The sequence below is a fragment of the Polypterus senegalus genome, chromosome 14 (genome assembly GCF_016835505.1).
Source record: "Polypterus senegalus isolate Bchr_013 chromosome 14, ASM1683550v1, whole genome shotgun sequence".
Taxonomy (NCBI): domain Eukaryota; kingdom Metazoa; phylum Chordata; class Cladistia; order Polypteriformes; family Polypteridae; genus Polypterus; species Polypterus senegalus.
The window spans coordinates 126,725,939-126,747,870 of record NC_053167.1 but is presented as its reverse complement, the minus strand read 5'-3'; the positions used below and the strand labels follow the sequence as shown (position 1 = coordinate 126,747,870).

Sequence of the window (21,932 nt, the reverse complement as noted above, 5' to 3'; positions counted from 1 at the left end):
GTTTTGTGTAATGAATTCATTTAAGCAAAACCACTTATACTATACTTGGTCAGATGTATTTAACAGATAAATTGATGTACAGTCATTGGCTGAATATTATAAAAAAATCCACAACATTTTAATATAGTTTACCTTCCTTTGAAAATAATAAATATAAATTAATATCAGCTTGTGAATTTGCTTTAGTTAAAATATCAGATTAAGTAATTAGTGACTATAATTATAATTTATTTTTGAACAAGAGATTTATTTATTTATTTATTTATTTATTTATAAAGGTGTATAGTACAACTGAATATAATGTTTGTTCTTTATTTTGAAGTCCTAAAGTCTGCTGCAGACTCTTGGTGCTGTGTTCATGAAATCATTTATTAAATACAAGCCTGCTGCTTTTAGGAAGTTACTTAACCTTTTGCGTTTTCCCCATATAAGCAGATATTCCTGTAACATTTATTTTCAGAATATAGCATGTTCAATTTAAATCTATTCACAACAAATGTAATTGTGCTATTAAAAGTGCCTTAAAATATGGAAAACCAAGAGATTATGTTACAACAAACTGTGCTTACTGTATAGTTTTATATTTTAGGATATCTAGAATTCGAATTGGTCTCTAGAGGGGACCGGGCAGTCTAATGGTCTGGAATCCCTACAGATTTTATTTTTTTTCTCCAGTCATCTGGAGTTTTTTTTTTGTTTTGTTTTTTCTGTCCACCCTGGCCATTGGACCTTCCTCTTATTCTATGTTAATTAATGTTGACTTATTTTATTTTCTTACTGTGTCTTTTATTTTTCTATTCTTTATTATGTAAAGCACTTTGAGCTACTTTTTGTATGAAAATGTGCTATAGAAATAAATGTTGTTGTTGTTGTAGCAGGCATTATCCATTATCCAGCCTGCTATATCCTAACTACAGGGTCACAGGGGTCTGCTGGAGCCAATCCCAGCCAACACAGGGCGCAAGGCAGGAAACAAACCTAGGGCAGGGTGCCAGCCCACTGCAGGGCGCACACACACACACACACACACTAGGGACAATTTAGAATCGCCAATGCACCTAACCTGCATGTCTTTGGACTGTGAGAGGAAACCCACACAGACACGGGGAGAACATGCAAACTCCACTCGGGTTTTCCATGAAAGCAGCTTTTTCTTACAGTCTATTAGATGGCTTCACTTTAGCAAGTGAATATTTGCCATGTTTTAGCCATAACTTTACTACAAAGCTCCCTTATTAACTTTAAGGTTGTAGCTGTGATTCTGTTTTCACTGTGCATCATCAAATGCCATTCAGTCTTTCAAATTTTAATGCTTATCCCAGTGTGGCATTAATGATTCAAAAAGAAAGAACCACAATGACTTGAATGTACTGAAATGCTGTCATCACTAGTTTCCCTATGATTCAGAAAGGTGTTACTTTTCTTTTAGACTGCTGAGGCCACTAAGAATGGCACATACAGAATTCATATTTATATGTCTTATTTCAAATATATATAGCATATATTATGTGGAAAATAAGTTAATTATTTTGTTAGGCAGCAGATACTATCAAAAGGTATCCGGATTAAGAAAAAAAGTGTTTATTTGGTTAAAAAATTGAAGTGTTTGTACACTTATTTCTATACTCCAACAAGTCTTTTTCTTAGCTGTTATGTACAAACCAAAAGTGCTATGATAATCGTTACTGAACTAGCCTGGTGCTTCTCAATGTGTTATTGTGTAGTAAATAAACAGTAACAGTAGATATATATTTGTTTTCTTTGAGCAGCACCTGTGGCAAAGCTGGATTATTGGTTTCTTTTGGAATATACAGAGTCCTCAGACCAGTCACTCATTGTTTTCTGGAAGGCAAGTAAAAATGAAATGTAAGAAAAGATGGGCAAAAATGTGGTAATTAGATTATGTCTGATGTATATTACAAACAAAAACTTGATTCTCCCGCTTCTGTCTCAGTCATTATTTAAACATCATGATTCAGTTTAAGTGCCTTTTAATTTTGTAACCTCTGCTTTTAAAATGTTAATGCATGACATGATGGGGAACAAATGATAGCTAGATACTTTATTAATCCCAAGGGGAAATTCACATAATCCAGCAGCAGTATACTGATACAAAAAAACAATATTAAATTAAATAGTAATAAAAATGAAAAAAATTAAAATAAAATTAATGTTCGCATTTACTCCCCCGGGTGGAATTGAAGAGTCGCATAGTGTGGGGTCTCCTCAGTCTGTCAGTGGAGCAGGACGGTGACAAAAGTCTGTCACTGAAGCTACTCCTCTGTCTGGAGATGACACTGTTAAGTGGATGCAGTGGATTCTTCATGATTGACAGGAGTTTACTTAACGCCCGTCGCTCTGCCACAGATGTTAAACTGTCCAACTTTAATCCTACAATGGAGCCTGCCTTCTTAACAAGTTTGTCCAGGCGTGAGGCGTCTTTCATCTTTATGCTGCCACCCCAGCACACCACCGCGTAGAAGAGGGCACTCGCCACAACCGTCTGGTAGAACATCTGCAGCATCTTACTGCAGATGTTGAAGGATGCCAACCTTCTCAGAAAGTAAAATGCGTACTGAATCCATCAGTATGTAGAGCCCCTTAAAGTAGCCTTGTGAATTGAATGAGTTGTAATCTTGCTTGCTTTTTGATGATGATTTCTAGGAATTGTTCTCCATTATGATCTGCATCATTTTCGTTTTTGAAGTGAAATATTTCTTATTTGATTATTTGACTTGCAATAGGCTGCAGGAACCTGGAATTGATCATACACAAAGAATATACTGTTTAATCACCAGTAACGGTGTACTACACGATAACGTGCAATGAATACACTTGACTTACAGTTTTCATACTCTTTCTCTGTACGTTTAGCATTTGTTTGCTGCTTCCTGAGCAGCTCTTGTTTTCTCCATCCTAGCGGCCCACTTCTTCTCTTCTTTTGTCAGCATCTTTTCACGTTGAAACTGATTAAGTCAGTGTTTGTGTTGCAATTACTTGGTACGTTTTTCTTCATTTTTCACTTAAGCTGCCTCAAGAATGATTTAAGATATGAAGAGCTAGGGGAAGTGAAGGTGGTAGGGAATGAGAGCGGCACCCGTGCGCATGGCCGCCCTGCTGGCTGCTGCCGAGAGTTGATTCTACAATAAAATAAAACAAAAATAAAAAGAGTAATAAAAAAATCCTCAACCTGAAAGCGCACAGTTAAGGTCAATTAGTATATGTGTACCAAATTTCAGGTCAGTATAGTTCAAACGGTTTGCGAGCTACAGGTGATTTAAAATCCTGGACAGACAAATGGACAGCCACGGTAGTGTATTTTAAGATATCATTTTTTTTTTTTTTACATTTGTAATAAAGATATAAAGACTAGCCAAAAACATCTTAATGGCCATAAGTTAACACAGTTTAGTATGAAAAAAGTTTGCAGCTACCTGATTCGACATTAAACGATTGCAGTATTATAAATGAATAATAAACCAACAAATTTCTAACGAGTCTTAACATTTAGTTTTAACCTTAGGCATACATTAAGCTGTTTTTTTCTGTTTGGTCAAACCAAGTACTGAATATGCTGTATAAAGTCATATTTTATACATTAAAAGCAACAGCATTTATTTTTGTGAAGCACCTCTCTCTTAAATCAATGTGTAAATCTTTATAAAATCAATGTTTTCAGCTCTATTGATCAAATTACATTTTTTCTTTCTTGATACACACCTTGTAGGATTGTAAACTAACTTACCTTGTACAGATGTGGGACTGATGTTATTCCTAAGGGGTATATACGTGCAACACAAAGAGTAAAAGTGGAATAAAATGATCAGTTCTCCCAGCTGTCCAGTGCAAACTCCTTCCAAATTAAAATACTAATGAAAACTATTCATGGTTAACTGGTTTGTTTGTTAGTGTGAGAATAAATGTTGTTAAATATATTATATAACATACTTTTCCTGGATGTTGTGGAAATTGTTTTTTTTTTTTTATACTTACTGCTTTGACAGGAAAAGGAAAAGGCAGCCTTTAACAATAAAAATGTAGTGTGAAAGTCTCACTATAAGAAACAGTTTCGGTTTTCGAGAAAAATGACTGAAAACGTTTCACACCTAGTGATCATTTCCATCCTCAGATATAGTTTGAGAGAAGAGCTCGTGAAGTCCAATAGGATAATGTAATGGGATCTTGTGCTTGGCTTCCTTACCCTGTCTTCTTGTGTTGTAAGTTTTTATGGTGTGTTTTTAATGCTGTCTCCATATCACCTTGTTTTTCATACAATTGAAAACCCTCGATGAGAAACCTTACACAGCACACTCTCACCATTTGTGAGAAGGAAAACCCCCACCCCTTTACCTTAAACAGAATTTTAGTTGACGTCGAGTGTTGAAGTTTTCATACTGTGTATTTTATTTGTTCTCATGTGCAGGAACAGGGCCTGCCTAGGTAATCTAAAATCTGCATCATTAAACACAATATGTGAATTTGACAGGTTATTTTATGTTATTACGTATATAGCTTTTAATTTTAGTTTTCACATGACCATTTTTTTGAATTTAGACTAATTAGAGAATATGTGACACTACTTTACAGAACCTAAGTGAAACCGAATCAAGAGGCATTATCTTATATTACGAAGTGGAGCTTCAGATACAAAGTAAAACCAATGATGTAAAAAATGTCACAAAAAACAATTATGAAATCCATATTCCAAAAGCATCTGGAAGTATTTTGCTGTCTGCTATCAACTCTAAAGGAAAGTCCCCGGCTGCAGTCATTTCTTTACCAATAAACACAGGTAGTAAATGTCATTCACACGTCTTTTGACAGTCTGTAAGAATATTAATTATATCTGCTAAATGTAAGACATCAATGTGGATTCTGTTTAACTTTGATTTCAAAAAGGCTAGTTTTTAATCATACTGATACTTTATGAATTGTACATATCATTTATGTTATGGTTGACATTTAATTTAAATTTTTAGAAAGTGATTGATTTCATTAATATAAAAATATGAGGACTCTGTAAACCTTTTTTTTTTTTTTTAATGCTGTTTTAAACTTGGTGTACAAGTTACAAAACCTGTTTAGAACATTTCAAAAACACAGTTGTGCAGTACAGTATACTTACATAAATCTTTTACCTTTCTTGATATTTTGTTGAGCTACAGTAAGTGAGGTGTTGTTCTGCTTGTTATATTGAACTGTCGGTTGGTTTTCAGGTTTTCCTCCTCCACAGACAGTAACCTGTAAGCCTAACATCAACAGTATTTCAGTATTTTGGAATCCACCAGAGAAAGAAATGACTCCATTGCAAAGCTATGTTGTGTCATGGACTCGGCATAGCCGAAAAAGACGTAATCTCAACTGGATCCGACTCGCAAAAGATAAACTGTCACTGAATATATCAGGTATAAATCTGAATTATGCTGTGATATTTTGTGAATTTTAAGCATAAAAGTCTTGTTTATATTTTAGACATTAGTATATTAACAATGACATCAGTGTAAATTAAGGGAAAATGCATTTAAAACTGAAGCCAGTTGTGGGAATCTGGGACATGGAGTTGAAGCAGAAACCTTGAGAGCCATTAAGAAGAATCTGGATGAGATACTGGGAGAGCTTAGCTATCAGCTAAAAAAATTGGGCCTGATGGACTGAATGGTCTCCTCTAGTTTGTCAAATTTCTTATAATAAAATTCTGTATTGTAATGTATGAAATTCACATTATCTTAAAATATTTGCATTTCAGAGCAAAAGGTTGAAACCTGTAAAACAGAGATGTATGTGATTTTTGCCATTTTGTAAAACAAAGTTGATGCCTTTGACGCTGGTCTGAATAACTATTTTGATAAGATCAGGATATCAAGAGCAAATGTGTTTTAGTTGATTTTTTTGAAACATGAAAAAATTTAGAGCAGCCAAGTCCTTTGAGTCTTTTTAATGATACATTTTGGACTAAAATCAAATATTACATCTCTGTGTTACTTTTGCTTTTGAAGAAATAATTTACAGTATTGCTTTATTTATTAATGTTTGTATTCACAGAAATCCATCCTAATGTTTGTTACAAAATCACTGTATTTGCACTTTATGACCAAGGAATAGGAATAGCTGATTTTGTACAGGCAATTTCTACTCAATCAGGTAAAAATTATCATCTGCATTTGACCAGACTTGGTATTTATGAAGGCCCTTTTTATCTCAGTTTATCTCCATTCTTTGTTCTTTACAGTTCCTAAAGCAGCCCCTGAAATAGAAGTCCGACATTTCAACAAAACCAGCATAATTGTATCTTGGAAAGCCATCCATGTTGAGCATCAAAAAGGATGCATAAGCTACAATGTTTATGTTAATAGACTTGATAAAGTCTCACAGCCTTTAAAATATGGTAAAGAAATTATTTAAACATTCTTTTTTTTTTTTAAAAGTTCTTGCTTGAATCGTTCAGATTTGATTCCATAATGTATTATGCATTTTGTTACCAACCTAGTAAATTGGTCGTACTGGTGCTGCCAAACCCAACCATCCATTTTGTAAGATGATTATCCAGTTCAATGTCAGCAAACTTTGCAACTCTGTATTTAAATATGTGGGTTTAAAAATGTATACATAATTGCAGACAAATGTGACAAGTTCTAGTGGTGATGCTGTGTTACTATATTTTTGTTATATTATTAATATATCATTATAAAGTGTGGGGAAATACAGATGATAAGTAGTAGTGATCCTTTATTATCAGTGCTGCCCAGGGTTGTAGAGTAATTAAAAATGCCTGCCTGTGACTACAGAAAGCTTAAAAAAAAATGACAATGACTCCAACTCTAGCTTTAGGATGTTTCTGACTGTAGTCTAATAGGAGATATTATTATTCAAATGGGTCGGTAATGATTAATTTATAGTATTGTAAATCACAATGTACACCCTCATTTTATATAGAATGTGTGTGAATAAGGGTGCATTTGAGTTGTGTGCCGGGGCTCACCATAAAATGTATGATGCAGGATCTTTATTTACATGCCAACAAGAATTAGCAGTTAGCATTGAGAAATGGAAGGATAACAAGTTGCCTATAATATGTAACAGAGCTCCAGTAAAAACAAAATTCGTTATGAAAACTCTTGTTTGGTTTTACTTTCAGAAGAAAGCGTCCGGGCTATGTGAGCCATTGTAATACTTACTGGCCAAAGCAAATGGTGTTTCATTAGAAGCAAAATGTTGAACTTATGGTATTGGTCATGGTATTGTGCAGCTTGCTTAAAGCTATTCAATACAGCATATATCAAAGTATAACCAGGCATATTCTATTTCTGCTTATTAAAACAATAGAAGCTTTGTTGTAATTTAATTCTGAGTATCTCTGAAATGTAGAAGTAACTGTATAAGAAATACTTCAATGAGTCTTTGACTAATACGCATCTTACTGCATGGGATTCAATTTCCTTAAACAAAAGAGGAACTTGCTCTTTCAAGCCAAACTAGCGCTTTCACTAAATTAAAACGTATGTTTGTGTCAAAAGTGCATGCCTACATTGTGCATCTTAAGTTTGTAATGGTTATCCCCAAATAAAATCTAAGTAACCCATGTGTTGTCATGTACAATAAATGGCACACTTCTTGGCTTTTTTCCCAAGAAGTATAAAGAAGGCACTTACCTCTTTTTTTTGTAAAGCTGCTTAGAGCAGATAGTCCTGTGTAAAAGTCTAAGCCGCCATCGTGTCCTTGTCCATTTCATTAAAATAAAAATCATCTGGTATCAGATTTTAAATTCTTTTTATTATTTGTGAGATCAGACAGACCTCAGTGTAAAATAGGGCAGCAAATGGGAGAAATCAGAATATCGGTGGAAACTGGATTAAAAATCGCTCCGCACTCACCTGTGATGTGCATATAAGATGTGCACTGGCATTCGAGGTCACCCCATTACTTTTTTTGCATCTTTCACTTGTGCTGCATAGCTTTTATCATGTAAAATAACCTTGTACATCTTTCCAGCCCAGCAGCTTTGTGTGGGTGTCAACATTCTAGAATTAAGTTTAATGCAAATTATATTTGCAGATGGCATAACAGTGTGCTTTTATTAGAGCGTTAACCACTAAAAACTGGACAGATGGCACTGTTGGAGTTTTATTTCTCCTGCAGAACACCTGATTATTAAAGCACTTTAGACTCAAGTCCTGGAGTCAGAGTCAAATAAAAAGTTTGTGACACCGACTCCATCAAAACAATCGCTGTCCCCACAACTCCAACCTGAAATGCACAGCCCTGTAGCAGCCTCACAGGTTCAGAGTCATAGTTTTGAATCCCAGTGTTGGCACGCTCTATAATGATACAACGAGCTTTTACCAGGTACTCTAGTATCCTGCCACTTCCTAAAGTGCTGTGTGAAAGGTAGATTATGCCATCTACTTACCGTAAATGGCATTCAGACTGTTTTCTGGTATTTTATTTTTCCATTTTCAATTTGTTTTATTTGCCAAACATCTACAAATTAAAATAATACATAACATGAAAGGGTGTCATGGGAATGAAGAAGTCAGTGCTACCGCCTCACAGCTCATTGAAACTGCATTCACTTTCCTGGCTTTCACTGTCTCCCTGCGTATTTGTACGTGCACTTCGTCAGAATGCGTATGCTAAGGCGACTCGCAACTCTAAACCGAACTATGTGTGTATACAGTAATCCCTCGCTATATCGCGCTTTGACTTTTGCGGTTTCACTCTATCACGGATTTTAAATGTAAGCACATCTAAATATATATCACAGATTTTTCGCTGGTTCGCGGATTTCTGCAGACAATGGGTCTTTTAATTTATGCTACACGCTTCCTCAGTTTGTTTGCCCTGTTGATTTCATATAAGGGACGCTATTGGCGGATGGCTTAGAAGCTACCCAATCAGAGCATGTATTACATATTAACTAAAACTCCTCAATGCTATAAGATATGCATCCCGCGCGGAGCTTGTTTGCTTGTCTCTGCCTCTCTCTCACCCTCTCTGACATTCTCTGCGCCTGGCGGAGGGGCTGTTTGCACAGAGGCTGTTTGCTTAAAAGATACTGACGCTCCTCTAAAAAATGCTGCTTTATTGTGGTGCTCGGCATATTTAAAAGCACACGTATTGATTTTTTGATTGTTGCTTTAATCTCGCTCTCTCTCTCCCTCTGACGTTCTCTGCGCCTGACGGAGGAGATGTGAGCAGAGGGGCTGTTTGCACAGAGGATGTTTGCTTAGAAGATCCTGACGCTCATGCCGTGGCAAACTTAAAAGCACGTATTGATTTTTTGATTGTTTGCTTTTCTTAGCGAGCGCTCTCTCTCTCCCTCTGAAATTCTCTGCTCCTGAAGAGAAGAAGATCTATTTGCATTCTTTTAATTGTGAGAAAGAACTGTCATCTCTGTCTTGTCATGGAGCACAGCTTAAACTTTTGACTTAAGGGTGTTATTTCATGTCTAGAGGGCTCTAATAATGTTAACAGTGTGGGAGAGTTTATAAGGGCTTAAAATATATAAAAATAACTACACAAACATATGGTTTCTACTTTGCGGATTTTCGTCTATCGCGGGGGGTTCTGGAACGCAACCCCCACGATCGAGGAGGGATTACTGTAAATATGTTTGGCAGTGACTGGGACCCTATTCAGGTTTGGTTCATGGCCTGCGCCCAGTGCTGCTGGAATACACCCTGTACCATGAAACCGTTTAGAAAAATGAATCCAATAAAGCTACAACACAAGCTAACATTCAGAAAAGACATTGAAAATGTTAAGTAAATTATAATGCCAACTACATCACTAAGGCTAGTTGGCCGCAGAGAAAGCAAAGCTTCCCTCTAAACAGGTTTGACATGATTTGCACCGCCATGGATGTTTTCCAACGTGCTACGGTGTAGGCTGTTGTTATAATTTTGGTAGAAGGTTTCATGGTGGGTGCGCAACTAGTAAAGTTAATGCCTCGTGTGCACTCCAATGTCAGAAGACCGTTCTTGTTCAAAGTAGGGATGCTATGCACCATTACTAGGTACCAAGAAGAGAATGTTGGTTGTAAAGGCTTAGTACCTGTCATAATTAATGTCATAACTAATTAAGTGTGTACAGGTGTACAGTCTGATTTGTATGATGACATTGATAGACTATGGTAGTAGTGTCATCTGCAAATATAATAATGGAATTGGAACTGTGTCTGCTCCCCTTTTGCTTTTGTCCTGCTTTTTCTAATTTTTTTGAACAGTGCCTCCCCAATTAAAGTGTAATTCCATTACAGTTGTTTAACATATGTTTGCTGTTGTGTCTGTTGTATAATTGGGCTTTAGCATCCATTATTTTTTAGGTAGCACAATGACAAGCTATCATCATTAGTAGCCAAAAGCACAAGGCACTGTGCTGGAATGAAAATGTTCATAAGACAGAAAAATGAAGAGGCAATTGAATTGGGGAAAATGTTGTTTTTTTCTGCATAATAATTTCATACATGCACTGTGGATCTGCAAATAGCTAATTAAATGAGAAACCTGATTTTCAGTGCAAACTGTTCTCGTGTAAATAAGCAAATTAAATGTTACCATGCTTTATTCATAGGAACCAGAATATTATTTAACCTCCAATTACTTGTAGGAGCTCCTTTCAGAAAGCCTTGCACTCTGAGAGGTTCGGTTAGCTGCATGTCAAGTCATCAGCTTAATAAAAATCTAATTCTTTCTGTATTAGTTATCTGTGCAATAATATTGTATTATAACTGTACATTTACATTACACGCCTTCATAGAACAGACTGAAATTAATTTAAAAAAAAATAAAATTTTTTTATAACTCCATGAAACTCTTTTAAAAAGGTGAATTACAGTAATGAAATGGAAACCGAGCAGTGTAGGATACTGTACTTCATATAAAATGGGACATATTTTTTGTTTCAAATGGTAATTGCAGTCTTTTATACATATTTGCTAACAAAGGGCACTTGATTTTGATTGTTTCCATGGCTTACTTTTCCTCTGTGCCTACAAAAACATCTCAGGCTTGACTTCTATTTCATAAATATTTTCACTAGCTATGTGCACTGCATTTCTACCATTTATTGACTTTGTCAGAAAAAACAGACTTCTGCCTGTAATAACGCACACATTGAGTAATGGTTAAAACAGCATGGATTGCTACTTTTTTTCTTAACTCAAGAACTATAAGATATTTGCTCAGTGCAGTCCATATAAACTGTTATTCCCTGAGTGATATTATGTGCTTCAATGGAAAAATTTGTGCTACAGGTATTCTTAATTAAACCACAAACAATAGTACAGTAGCCTGTTAGACTGAGTGTGAACTTTAAATTTGCCCTGTATGTTAGTGTAGGTGTGCGAGTGTGCCTTGCATAAGACTGGCACCCCATCTAGGTCGGTTCCTGCCTTGCTCAATATGCTTCCATGAAAGACTCTCACCACCCTTAATTTCAATATGCAGATTCAGAAAATTAATACATAAATGAACCATAAAGGAAAAGGAAAAGTCCTCTATTGAAAGTTAGTGTTTTTTATATATACGAAACAAGTATATTTATAAGGAGGAAGGAAGTTATCCTTGAAATTCTGAGAAAACACTACATCTTGTGATTGTAATGTGTCCTCTGGAGTGTAGATGTTAGTAAGCCTTTGTAAGTTAAAAAAAAAAATTAAACCACTGACCACTTTACAGTATATTTAAAAAGGAAGGTTTTTAAAATTGATTCTCATGGAAGACCAGTGTAGAAAATGAATAACTATATTTATAGGGTCATGGTAATACATTATTGTGTAATTCGAGATATCATCCTTGATAAATTTACCATTAGGTGAAAAAGAACCATTTGAACAACCTGACAGTAAACATTGCTTAAGTCAATTATACTTGATTTAAGTTAAAAAATTACATTTTTATATCTTGCATATTTCATAAAGCACTTGAGGTTTTCAGTTACATTTCCAAAGACGAGAATGTCGGGATTGGATATTGTGAAAGTGAGACAATAAGAAGTGACTTTGATCATCACAGCGCCTCCTGCAGGTTACTGATACTGTTCAAGTCCTGACAATCGTTCTATTTGCAAAATCATCACCCACTAACTAAACTTCTGGGTTTATTTTTTTTCCAGACTTGTGATTTTTTGCTAAAGCAGTTTATTTGTGAGATGTCAGGAACGTGTTCATTTTTTTTAGTTGATAAACAGCATTCAGTCTCAGTCTTTGAAAGTGTTAAAACCTGTTCAGTAAAAATCAGAGTTCACATGCTTAGCCTGCAGTTTGCAACTTACTGAAAGAAATAAAAGCAGGAGGTGAGACCCCTAAGTCATTTTAAGTAAGAAAACATATCAGATTTGTAACTTAAAACAATTTAAAACAACCAGAACCTCTTTACTAAACAGTGGATGTTAAGAAGAAGGAAATATTTTAAAATGCTTTGATGTGAAAAATTTACTTTGCATGTAAAGCTTATACAGTATATGCAGCAGATTATTAAAATGGACACACTGGTCAGCGTTGCTGCTTCAATTTAAACCTCTAGGTATAATCTACACAAACTGAGTGCAGTTTTAATTTGAACTAGTAGCATAAAGCAACTTCTGAACACTTTTAACAAGGTAAAAGGGTAAAACAAAGAGGAAAAGTTACGACAGGACCATATACCGTCTGCAATTTAAAACAAATTAGTGTAGACTTCATTTGTGACTTGGTGGTTCAATTTAGATTCAATATAATATACTCTTACTTTAGGAAAGCATTTTAACTGCAGTGCCAGGTTACAAATTTTAATATTTCAAACAATGGAAATGTACGTGACAAGCACTTTCATTCCAGCATTAACAAGCTTATAGATCACAAGTGTATAGTTTGGGGAAAATGGTGAGCCAGATGTCAGTGTCTACCTTTTGAAATTGAAGTCTCTTGTCTGTACTGATCCATGAATTACACTTTAGTCAAAATGGTGCTACTGTTTCATGCTGACTGCCATAGTGACTAAAGGGACAAAAGATAAATCGTTAAATGTACTAAACAAGGCTTTAGTTCAAATTCAACTATAGCAATTTCTACCTTTTATTTATTCACAGACGTCCCAAGTTAAACTGTCAATAAATTCAGTCTACTTGATATTCTTTAGTAGTTGCACTGATTCAAGAATTTTGCAGTGATTTAGTAAAAGAACATTATACCAGATTTGATTTATTTTTGTTTCAGGTTCGATAAACAGTTCAAAGAATGAATTCATTGTTAAAGACTTGGAACAAGGTTTACATTACCAGGTTTGGATGACTGCTTCTATGGGATCTGCCGAGGGACAAAGTAGCGAGAAGAAAACTATTTTCTTAAATAAGGAAGGTATGTTGTCCAATTATGAAAGAAGAATTAAATAGTAATAGTTTACAGTATTTCAGAATTATCTGTCTCAATTCAAATTTGCTGGATAAATGAACACATTGTATTTAATATTCAGTAGTACTGTGCAGGCAAATGGTAGCACAGTAGTCAGCCCAGCTGCCCTCCACAAGTTTCCTTTCACATGCTTGTTAGGTTGAGTGGCATCCCCAGATCGGTACATCCAACTGTCCCCTGTGATCTACTGGAGTCCTGTCCGGCCTGGTATCGGTCTTACATGAAATATAACTGGGATGGGCTCTGGATGTCTGGAATTAGCTCCAGATGTTACTGTGGTGTGATGGCTTGGGGGCATGGCGTCTTAACCAAAAGGTTCTTGATTTGATGACTGTGGTCTCTTATTGTTACAACTGTTTAAAAAAGGTGAATATAATTTTAATTTATCCAGATCTTCTAAATCATGTACCACAAATCAGAATTTAAATAATAAAGTGAATGGGTGTCTCCACTTTCTTGTGTTAAACTTCAGTTTTACTTCTCTATAATATATTTGACGAGAATAATCAGGATTCCTCTGCTTTATTATTCTTAGAGTGCAAAGACATTGCAAATTGTTACTCAATATCCAAGTATAGTTTTAACAAATTTTAATTTTGTCAGGATTTTTAAGAATTTAACACAAAGCAGTTTAGTTAGCTCAAAAATGCTCGAAATATCTTGGGACAATCAGCCAAGACAATAGACAAGGAGGATTCTCATTACTAGAAGCAATAAATTATTAGCTGGTCAAAAACGCACATTACTGACAACAAAATTAAGCAAAAAGGTGAGTGCAAGAAGATTTGAACCCAGGACAATGGGTCTGTGAGACAACAGTACTATTCACATTTTGGCTTGTCTTATACCAGTATGTTCCAGTGTTCTGTAAATTTAAAATGTTTTGAGTAGATTAGAAAATGGTCAGATTGTTGTGTCAAATCAGCTTCAGTGAAAATATACGAACACAGAAATATTAAGATGAATTATGATAAATATAGACGTGTTTGTGCTCTTTTTGCTCAGAATTCAGCTTGTGCATTAAATATTCTTTGGTCTACATTGTTGTATATATGTGATACACTCAAACTATCACTGTGAACATTTAGTCTTTTTATTACACGTGGATTGAAGTTGTGTTATGACTTACAGTAACTAGTGAACTGGTTTAAAGTGTAACTGATATTATATCTCAGTTTGTAGTAGAATATTTGACTTCACATATATGGGATTTCTAGGTCATGCTGGGGAAACACATCTGTTAAGCATCTGTTTTTAGTTTTGGAAGACATTGCATTTATGGATACCAATGTTATAAATACAATTAAAACGGATCATGTATTTGTCTTTCAGAAACATATGACCAGTTGATCATGCAGGCCTCTGGGATTGTCATTGTGTGTTTGCTGCTCTGTGTATGTTCTACAATACTAGACAGACAAAGGTAAGACGGTTCCATCTTGCTATAACACAAGTATACCGAAAAACTGCTTTTAAAACAAAACAAGGCAATTTAAAAGACAACACGTAGCAATCAGCAGAAAGTTATGTTCAGCGCTCTAACTATAACTGGCCAGCACTCCATCAGGATATACTAACTGGTGAGAAACTGTAAGGAAACAAATATCTAAACCTTTCACATGATAATGTAAGAGAGGATTGAAGAAGTTCAAAACAAGCGACTTAAGGAGCACAAAGAGATGTCTTCTTTATCTGTTCAGGTAGGCTAGGATACTGCATATTGCAACCAATGTTTCCGCTAGCTTTTTTATTTTCAGTATAGTAAAACATGATGTTTTTATTGTGAAATCTTAGTTTTCCAGTTGCAGCATAAATATTTTTAAAATTCCTGTATCTGTGCAACTTGTGCAAAAGTTACAGTAAAATGGGTCAAGCATGCATGATTTAAAACACAGCTTTTGAGTTATGCATTTCCATGGTACATGAACATAGTGCAGTTACGTAGGACAAACCCTTTATAGTCCAGGGAGCCCTTGGCTTCCAGTGCCGATATCATTTTGTTAATGTTGTGCAGAACTCCTGATGCAGTCTCACCAGCTCAATATACAGTCTTCTCATGAGCTCCTTTAATCTTCTCTATATTCAGCATTTTTTTTATTGATTTTGTGCCTTGCCTAAAAACGTTCCAACAATAAAAACGTTTAAATGTTTTTAGAGGTTGATTCCTGTAGGTCATGTTGCATATTTTGTATTTATAACTAACTAGAGCTTGTGCTAAAAATGTGACAAATAGTCTTCACACTATATAGTAGTGAATTACAGTAGTTAAGCTATGTCAGCTCTGTATGTATATAAGCAAAGTAATGGCCCTACTTTACTATGCATAGGGTGGTGAATGGAACAAAATGGAGAAACCATGATGCTTGCTAGCAAAGTTAATGTACAAGTAAATAATACAAACCTTTTACACTGTTCTTCGATAATGTATTGTGATCAACATCGACTGGCCCTTGCAGTGGAGACTGATTCTCTGCCATAGAGAGAGCTATGAGCCTGAGACTAATCTAACATCAACAGACTGTACTATTGCTCATTTCTCATGTGAATGGTAACTTGTTTTTTTCAGTACCCTATGTAGATTTTTAATAGAAAAAATAAACAAATGTGCATAGCTATGCATTTGATTAAATTTGTATGACCTCCCTCCCAATTGTACTGAGTCCGACTACAGAGAGAATTGTAATATTTTGTCAACTACCTCAAATGTTGTGGTGCTGCCATCTAGTGGAATGTCTGTGGAATGATACAATAACTAAGGAAGGACACCTTTTTTACTCTTTAGTACAATTTAAATATTAATTTTCCATAGAAAAAGCCTCAAATGTAAACAACACTTCCACTGAAACCACAGACACCAAGAAGGGAGAAAAATGGAAAGGCCAAGTAATATCAAATCAAGAAAAATCAAAAGTAACGTAAGAGTGTGAAATGACCTGAGCATTAATGCTGTGCTATATTAACGAGTCTTAACCCCTGATTTCATACATGGAGAGATCAATGGAACTTCTGTGTAGAGCAGGGGTGTCGAACTCCAGGCCTGGAGGGCCGCAGTGGCTGCAGGTTTTCATTCTAACCCTTTTCCTAATCAGTGAGCAGTTTTCACTGCTAATTAACTCCTTTTCCCTTCATTTTAATGGACCGGTTTATAAGGGTTTAGTCCTCTGAATTGATTTGTTTCTTCATTAAATAATAGCCAAACAGAAATAAAGACATGAAACGAGCCAACAGATGACCAGCTGGGGCTTCAAACCGGTTTCTTAACGAGAAGCCAATTCTTGCTGTTAATTAAACCCGTTATTTAATTCCATGGTTTGTTGCTGCTCTCGTCCTGCCACAGCAAACATTTCCAAAACTGTTGAGTTTCTGTTTTTTCTAAGAACACCATCAAAATGGTTTGGTGACCCAAGAGATCAACCTTACTGAGACCTTCACCTTTCTTTATTTTCAGATATTGTGTGAGGTGAGCTGGTCATATGTCAGCTCGTTTTGTGTCTTATTGTTTGGCTGCTAATTCAGGAAAAAGAAACAAGTAAGGGGCCTGAATCACGTTAATTAAAACTAAGGCAAAAGAAGTTAAGTAGCAGCAAAAACTGGCCACTAATGAAGAAGATGGTTAGAATGAAAACCTGCAGCTACTGCGGCCCTCGAGGACCGGAGTTTGACACCCTTGATGTAGAACATTCCAGAGTCTGGGTATGCGATACTTAATTACACTATTCCTTCTTTCAGCCACAGAAATACCCTTTTCAGAATGGGATGACAGTCCATCAGAAATTTACAACCCCAACAAAACTGAGCAGGCCGTATGCTATACTGGCTTAGGGCATTTGTATTTACTTCAGAGGACCACTCATAAGTCCTCCCCTCCCAACTTGCTATTTGACCCCGGGAAGGTCACTTTACATGTTTCACATATATCGGCGCCAATTTACATGTTTGACTTATTCTTAAAAATCTGTTCAAACTACATTTTAGTTGTGATTAATTTGCCATTTTAGTAACATATACAGACATTTTACTGAGAACGTCTTGCACACAACTGCTTGTATTGCGTATTAGTGTTCTGACAAGTGACATTAAATAAGATGTCCTGTGACTGCACCTGTACCTCCTGTATCAACACAAATGCCGGCAAAATAGTTTACTTTAGCTAAATTGCAATATTCAGACAGAACATGACCACATTTTAAATATTAAAATATGTGTGCGTCAGGCAGAGAGCAAGCACCTCAGCATCTCAAGCTAAAAAAATGTTTTCATATCTCAGCTGTCAGTAATGCTGCCAATAACACTGATTGACTTATTTTCATCTTGCTATTCATCCAATAACTACGGTGGGTTGGCACCCTGCCCTGGATTGGTTCCTGCCTTGTGCCCTGTGTTGGCTGGGATTGGCAGACCCCCGTGACCCTGTATTCGGATTCAGCGGGTTAGAAAGTGGATGGATGGATATTCATCCAATAATCTGGAAATTTCCAAAGGGTTAACAAACTATTTTTCATACCTAGAAACTAATGCTGTGTCAGCATTTTCTTTCCTGCCATACAGCAAATGCAGCATAGATTAGCTGAAGCACCCTCAAGACTAGATTGTTGGCTTTTGAGAATTTTATGTGTTCTGCCACATACAGTATTTGGTCTTTTTTTTTTTTTGTAATCAATGTTTTAATGATGTCATCAAATAGTATTTGTTTTTTTATTTTAACTGTCTTCATAAATTAATACAGAGCAGTCAGTTTGGAGGGCACTATGCAAAATTAAATAAATAATTGGAATATATAACAACCTTTTAATAAAAATTGGCTTTAAAAAATTGTATATATGTTTGTTTTATTTTAATAATCCTAGAAAAGAAGATCAGTTTTTCAACAATACAATGAATATTGTAACGTAAAGATCAAAGGGATGAGTGCATAAAGGCTGTTGACTCTGTTCCTTTTTAGGGTAATGAGATGGTGTTCTGTGTTGCTGCCTCAGTGGTTTACTTACCATGTGCCTGATCCTGCCAACTGCAAGTGGGCACAGGAATTTTCTTCCAACCAGGTAAGAGCACGGTGGATTCTCTATTTGTAGAAACACATTTAGATTTCACCAGCTGATGATTGAAAGATGTTTTACTTCTGTTTACACTGCTTTTTTAATGATAATTAATTCTGGAAACCTGTTGAAATAAATATACTTTGCCTTAGCTGAACTACAATAAGAACAGAAGATCTTTACAAACTCTTGTGCATCCTTCATTTAAATTCTTTTCAGTTACCATTAATAAATTGATAATTTATATCTTGTAGTCGCAAACAAACTTAACTGAACGAAAGGTACATTCTAATGTGTTATATTTGGAATTTAATCTAGTTACAGTCAAACCAACAAAATTAGTCATGTAAGACTTGCAATCCTTTTATTTCTACATTCATTTACCGTATATACTTGCGTATAAGTCGTGTCTTGAAATACGTAAAATCAATCATAAAATCAGACCCCGATTTATACGCCCGTTTAAAAATGCGACACCTTTTTATATATATATATATATATATATCTTCTTGCCTCCTCCAATCTCTCTCATCAGTTTCTCAGACGCTTTGAATTTTGTTGCAGCAGTGCAGTTAACAATTTCCTTTGCTACTTCAATGACGTTTAATTTAAAACCAGCTTCATATTTTCTTCTGATCGAACACTCCATCGTAGATAAGGGATGCTCTTATGTTAAAGGTATATTAGGGTGTGAGATAAAAAAAAAAAACACAAATCGGTGCAAACGTTGCTTTGGAATAGTTTGGGTATTACCAAGTGGTTTACGTAGGCACAGAGAGGTTAAGAGCACACACAGATTCAGCGCATTGCTGTACCCACATAGACAAAAAAGACTGTGTGCTCCCTGGTTACTCTCTCAGGTGGGCGTTAGCATATCGTAATCTCTTGGACCAATAGGGTGAGTTTTGCACATTCGACTTATACGACCAGCATTATAAAATACCAGAATTTATACGGTAAAATCAAGTTCCGACTTATCCGCAAGTATATACGGTATTGGGCTGATGCCTTTAACCAAGGAGGCTTACACCATTCATGATGCAATGAGTTCCAATTCTTTTGTCTTTCTAATTGGAGCACAGCAGGTCAAATGACTTGCTCAGGGTTACACAGCATTAATAGCAGAATTTGAACCCACCACCTCAAGGTCTGAGGTCCAAAGCCTTCACCAGCACACCAAACCACACAACACCACCTTTTATCTCATTGTGTGTCCTGATCTTTTTACTCACGTCATCTCCAAGAGAATGTCTGACTGCAATGCATTCATCAAGTAGTCTCTTGTTGTTAGAGCACCACACTAATTTGCAAAAGTAACACAAAAACTAACTTGTACACATACTTTTTACAAAGGTTGCCATTGATCATTATTAATTTGAGATGAAACAATTGCCAATTTAAATTTTCTTTGTGAAACTCTGTTCTTTTTTTCTGACAGTTATAACAGTTTTCGTCTATTTTTAATTATCTTTCTTTGAATAATTCTCCTTTGTCCATTCATTAACTTTTTTTAAATAACATTCCTTTGTAAATCTGAAAAGGCTTGATCCCTTTGGCACAGGAGAAAACTGATCACAATTACAGCTCAAATATACAAAGCATTCTGAGTGCAAGGAACTGGCAATGCTTTACTAGATTTGGCTGATGGGGAAGTAACTATAATCACTTTGCGTAAAGTTTCATCTTGTATTGTTAAAAACCTACAGATTGCCTTTAGTTTTTGACTTGTTCACATTTGTTTATTAACGTATAAAGGCAGGCAGTGTTGTGGTTAAGGTTTTGGACATCAAATGCTGAGTTTGTGGGTTTATATGCTGCTACTGTCACTGTGCGATCATGAGCAAGGCACTTGACCTGCCTGTGTCCAACTGGAAAACTAAAAAATGGAGACAAATGTATCATAAATGTTATTAAGTTGCCTCGGATAAAGATGTCAGCCAAATACGTTAATGTAAAAAGATCAAAATAGTAATATATATGTGATGCCTTTTATTTCAATCAGGATCAAAAGAAGTTTGTTCACAGCCCACAAAAAAATGACTCGCTGTCAAGCTTGGAAGAACCGGAAACATTTGAAATTGAAGAGGTTTTAGAGAATAATGAACCAATGTGGGATTCTACTCATGAAAATACAGCTAATGATGAAGGTAACGTAAGGCTGGATCTGTTACCAACTTGTAGGCCAGAGGATCTGATAATATATAAACACCAGTTACCTAGTCCATATATTCGAAACATGTCACAAGAGACCGAAATCAGCAGCTGTGCCCCAGATTTCTGTGATGTGGACATGACTGTGGATTACATACCATCAAATCTGCTACATATGGAATCATCTCAAGAGGAAAGCAGTGAATTTATGGAGGATTCATTTTCACCTTTCCCCTGCAGTCCATTTAGTGAACCTCTCATTTTGTTTGGTGGAAAACTCACCTTAGACGCAGTGAAAATTGACTGTAACTCCTTTTTAGACTGAACTTCACCATTTATGAGGCTGTGGAAAAATATACCTACATATATACTGTATATATATATATATATATATTGTGTATGTATATATATGTGTATATATATATATATATATATATATATATATATATATATATATATATATATATACACACACACTAGGGGGCTCTTCCCCCTGCTCGCTTCGCTTGCCAACCCCTGTGCAGGCGCTACGCACTGGCCACTTCGCGGCTCTGCCGCTCACGTATGAGGAAGCGGATGTACAATTTAAACAGATTGTTATTTTCATGATAATTGTTACATGTGCATAATATAACTAACTCTTTTACATTACAGCGAGTAATTAGACAACACAACGTGTAACTGCCCATGAGTGAATATCGTTTCTTTCTCTCTAATAAATAAACTGACTTTTTACCGAATGTTTGTCCTTGTGATTTGTTATTTTGTCATAGCAAAAAGTATTTTAACAGGAAACTGTAAATGTTTTAATACGAATGGCATATCAAGATCTCCTTTGGTGTCTAATGTTGTCCCCTGAAGATCTACTACATTACCTTTCTTGTCGCCTACATGTCAGAATTGTTCGACCAATTTTGAATACAACTAATCTTGTCCTATTGCATAACCCATCACTCAGACATAAATTACGAAATAACATTACAATACATCCTCCTTTCAACAGTAATTCGGCTGGTGGAAGACCTGATGGTGTTAACGGTTGTAGATATTCTACGGGCTATTGTAAGTTGATGTTTTCATCTTCTATTGTCTAGAAGAGTCTATTGATACACATTTAAACAATTTACTGTGTAACCGATGAACAATTTTCGTGTAAATTCGCTTGACTTCATCGATTCTCGGTGCTAGGATTGCCCGTGAACTCATTTCTTCTGTTGATAACCCTTCGGGATGAAATTCTTCAATAAGATTTGAACATAATAAGCCTTGTTCTAATGGAAATTTAAAGTGAGGAAAACGTAAAAAATGATAAGAGCCGAGAGCACAGGAGCTGTGTCTGACAAAAGCATTTGCACGAT

General features: G+C 35.6%; 1 protein-coding gene across 1 annotated transcript in view; it reads left to right on the top strand.

The window, feature by feature from the left end:
* The window catches only part of il12rb2 (interleukin 12 receptor, beta 2a), a 54,019-nt gene extending 33,106 nt beyond the window's left edge, over positions 1-20,913 (top strand). The window contains exons 8-16 of the mRNA XM_039735517.1: positions 1,770-1,849; positions 4,588-4,792; positions 5,217-5,405; positions 6,043-6,141; positions 6,230-6,385; positions 13,193-13,333; positions 14,720-14,810; positions 18,330-18,429; positions 20,426-20,913. Coding sequence (XP_039591451.1) covers positions 1,770-1,849; positions 4,588-4,792; positions 5,217-5,405; positions 6,043-6,141; positions 6,230-6,385; positions 13,193-13,333; positions 14,720-14,810; positions 18,330-18,429; positions 20,426-20,899 — 1,535 coding nt within the window. The 3' untranslated portion in view covers positions 20,900-20,913. The remainder of the gene's footprint in view (positions 1-1,769; positions 1,850-4,587; positions 4,793-5,216; positions 5,406-6,042; positions 6,142-6,229; positions 6,386-13,192; positions 13,334-14,719; positions 14,811-18,329; positions 18,430-20,425) is intronic.
* Positions 20,914-21,932: the final 1,019 nt, after the last annotated feature.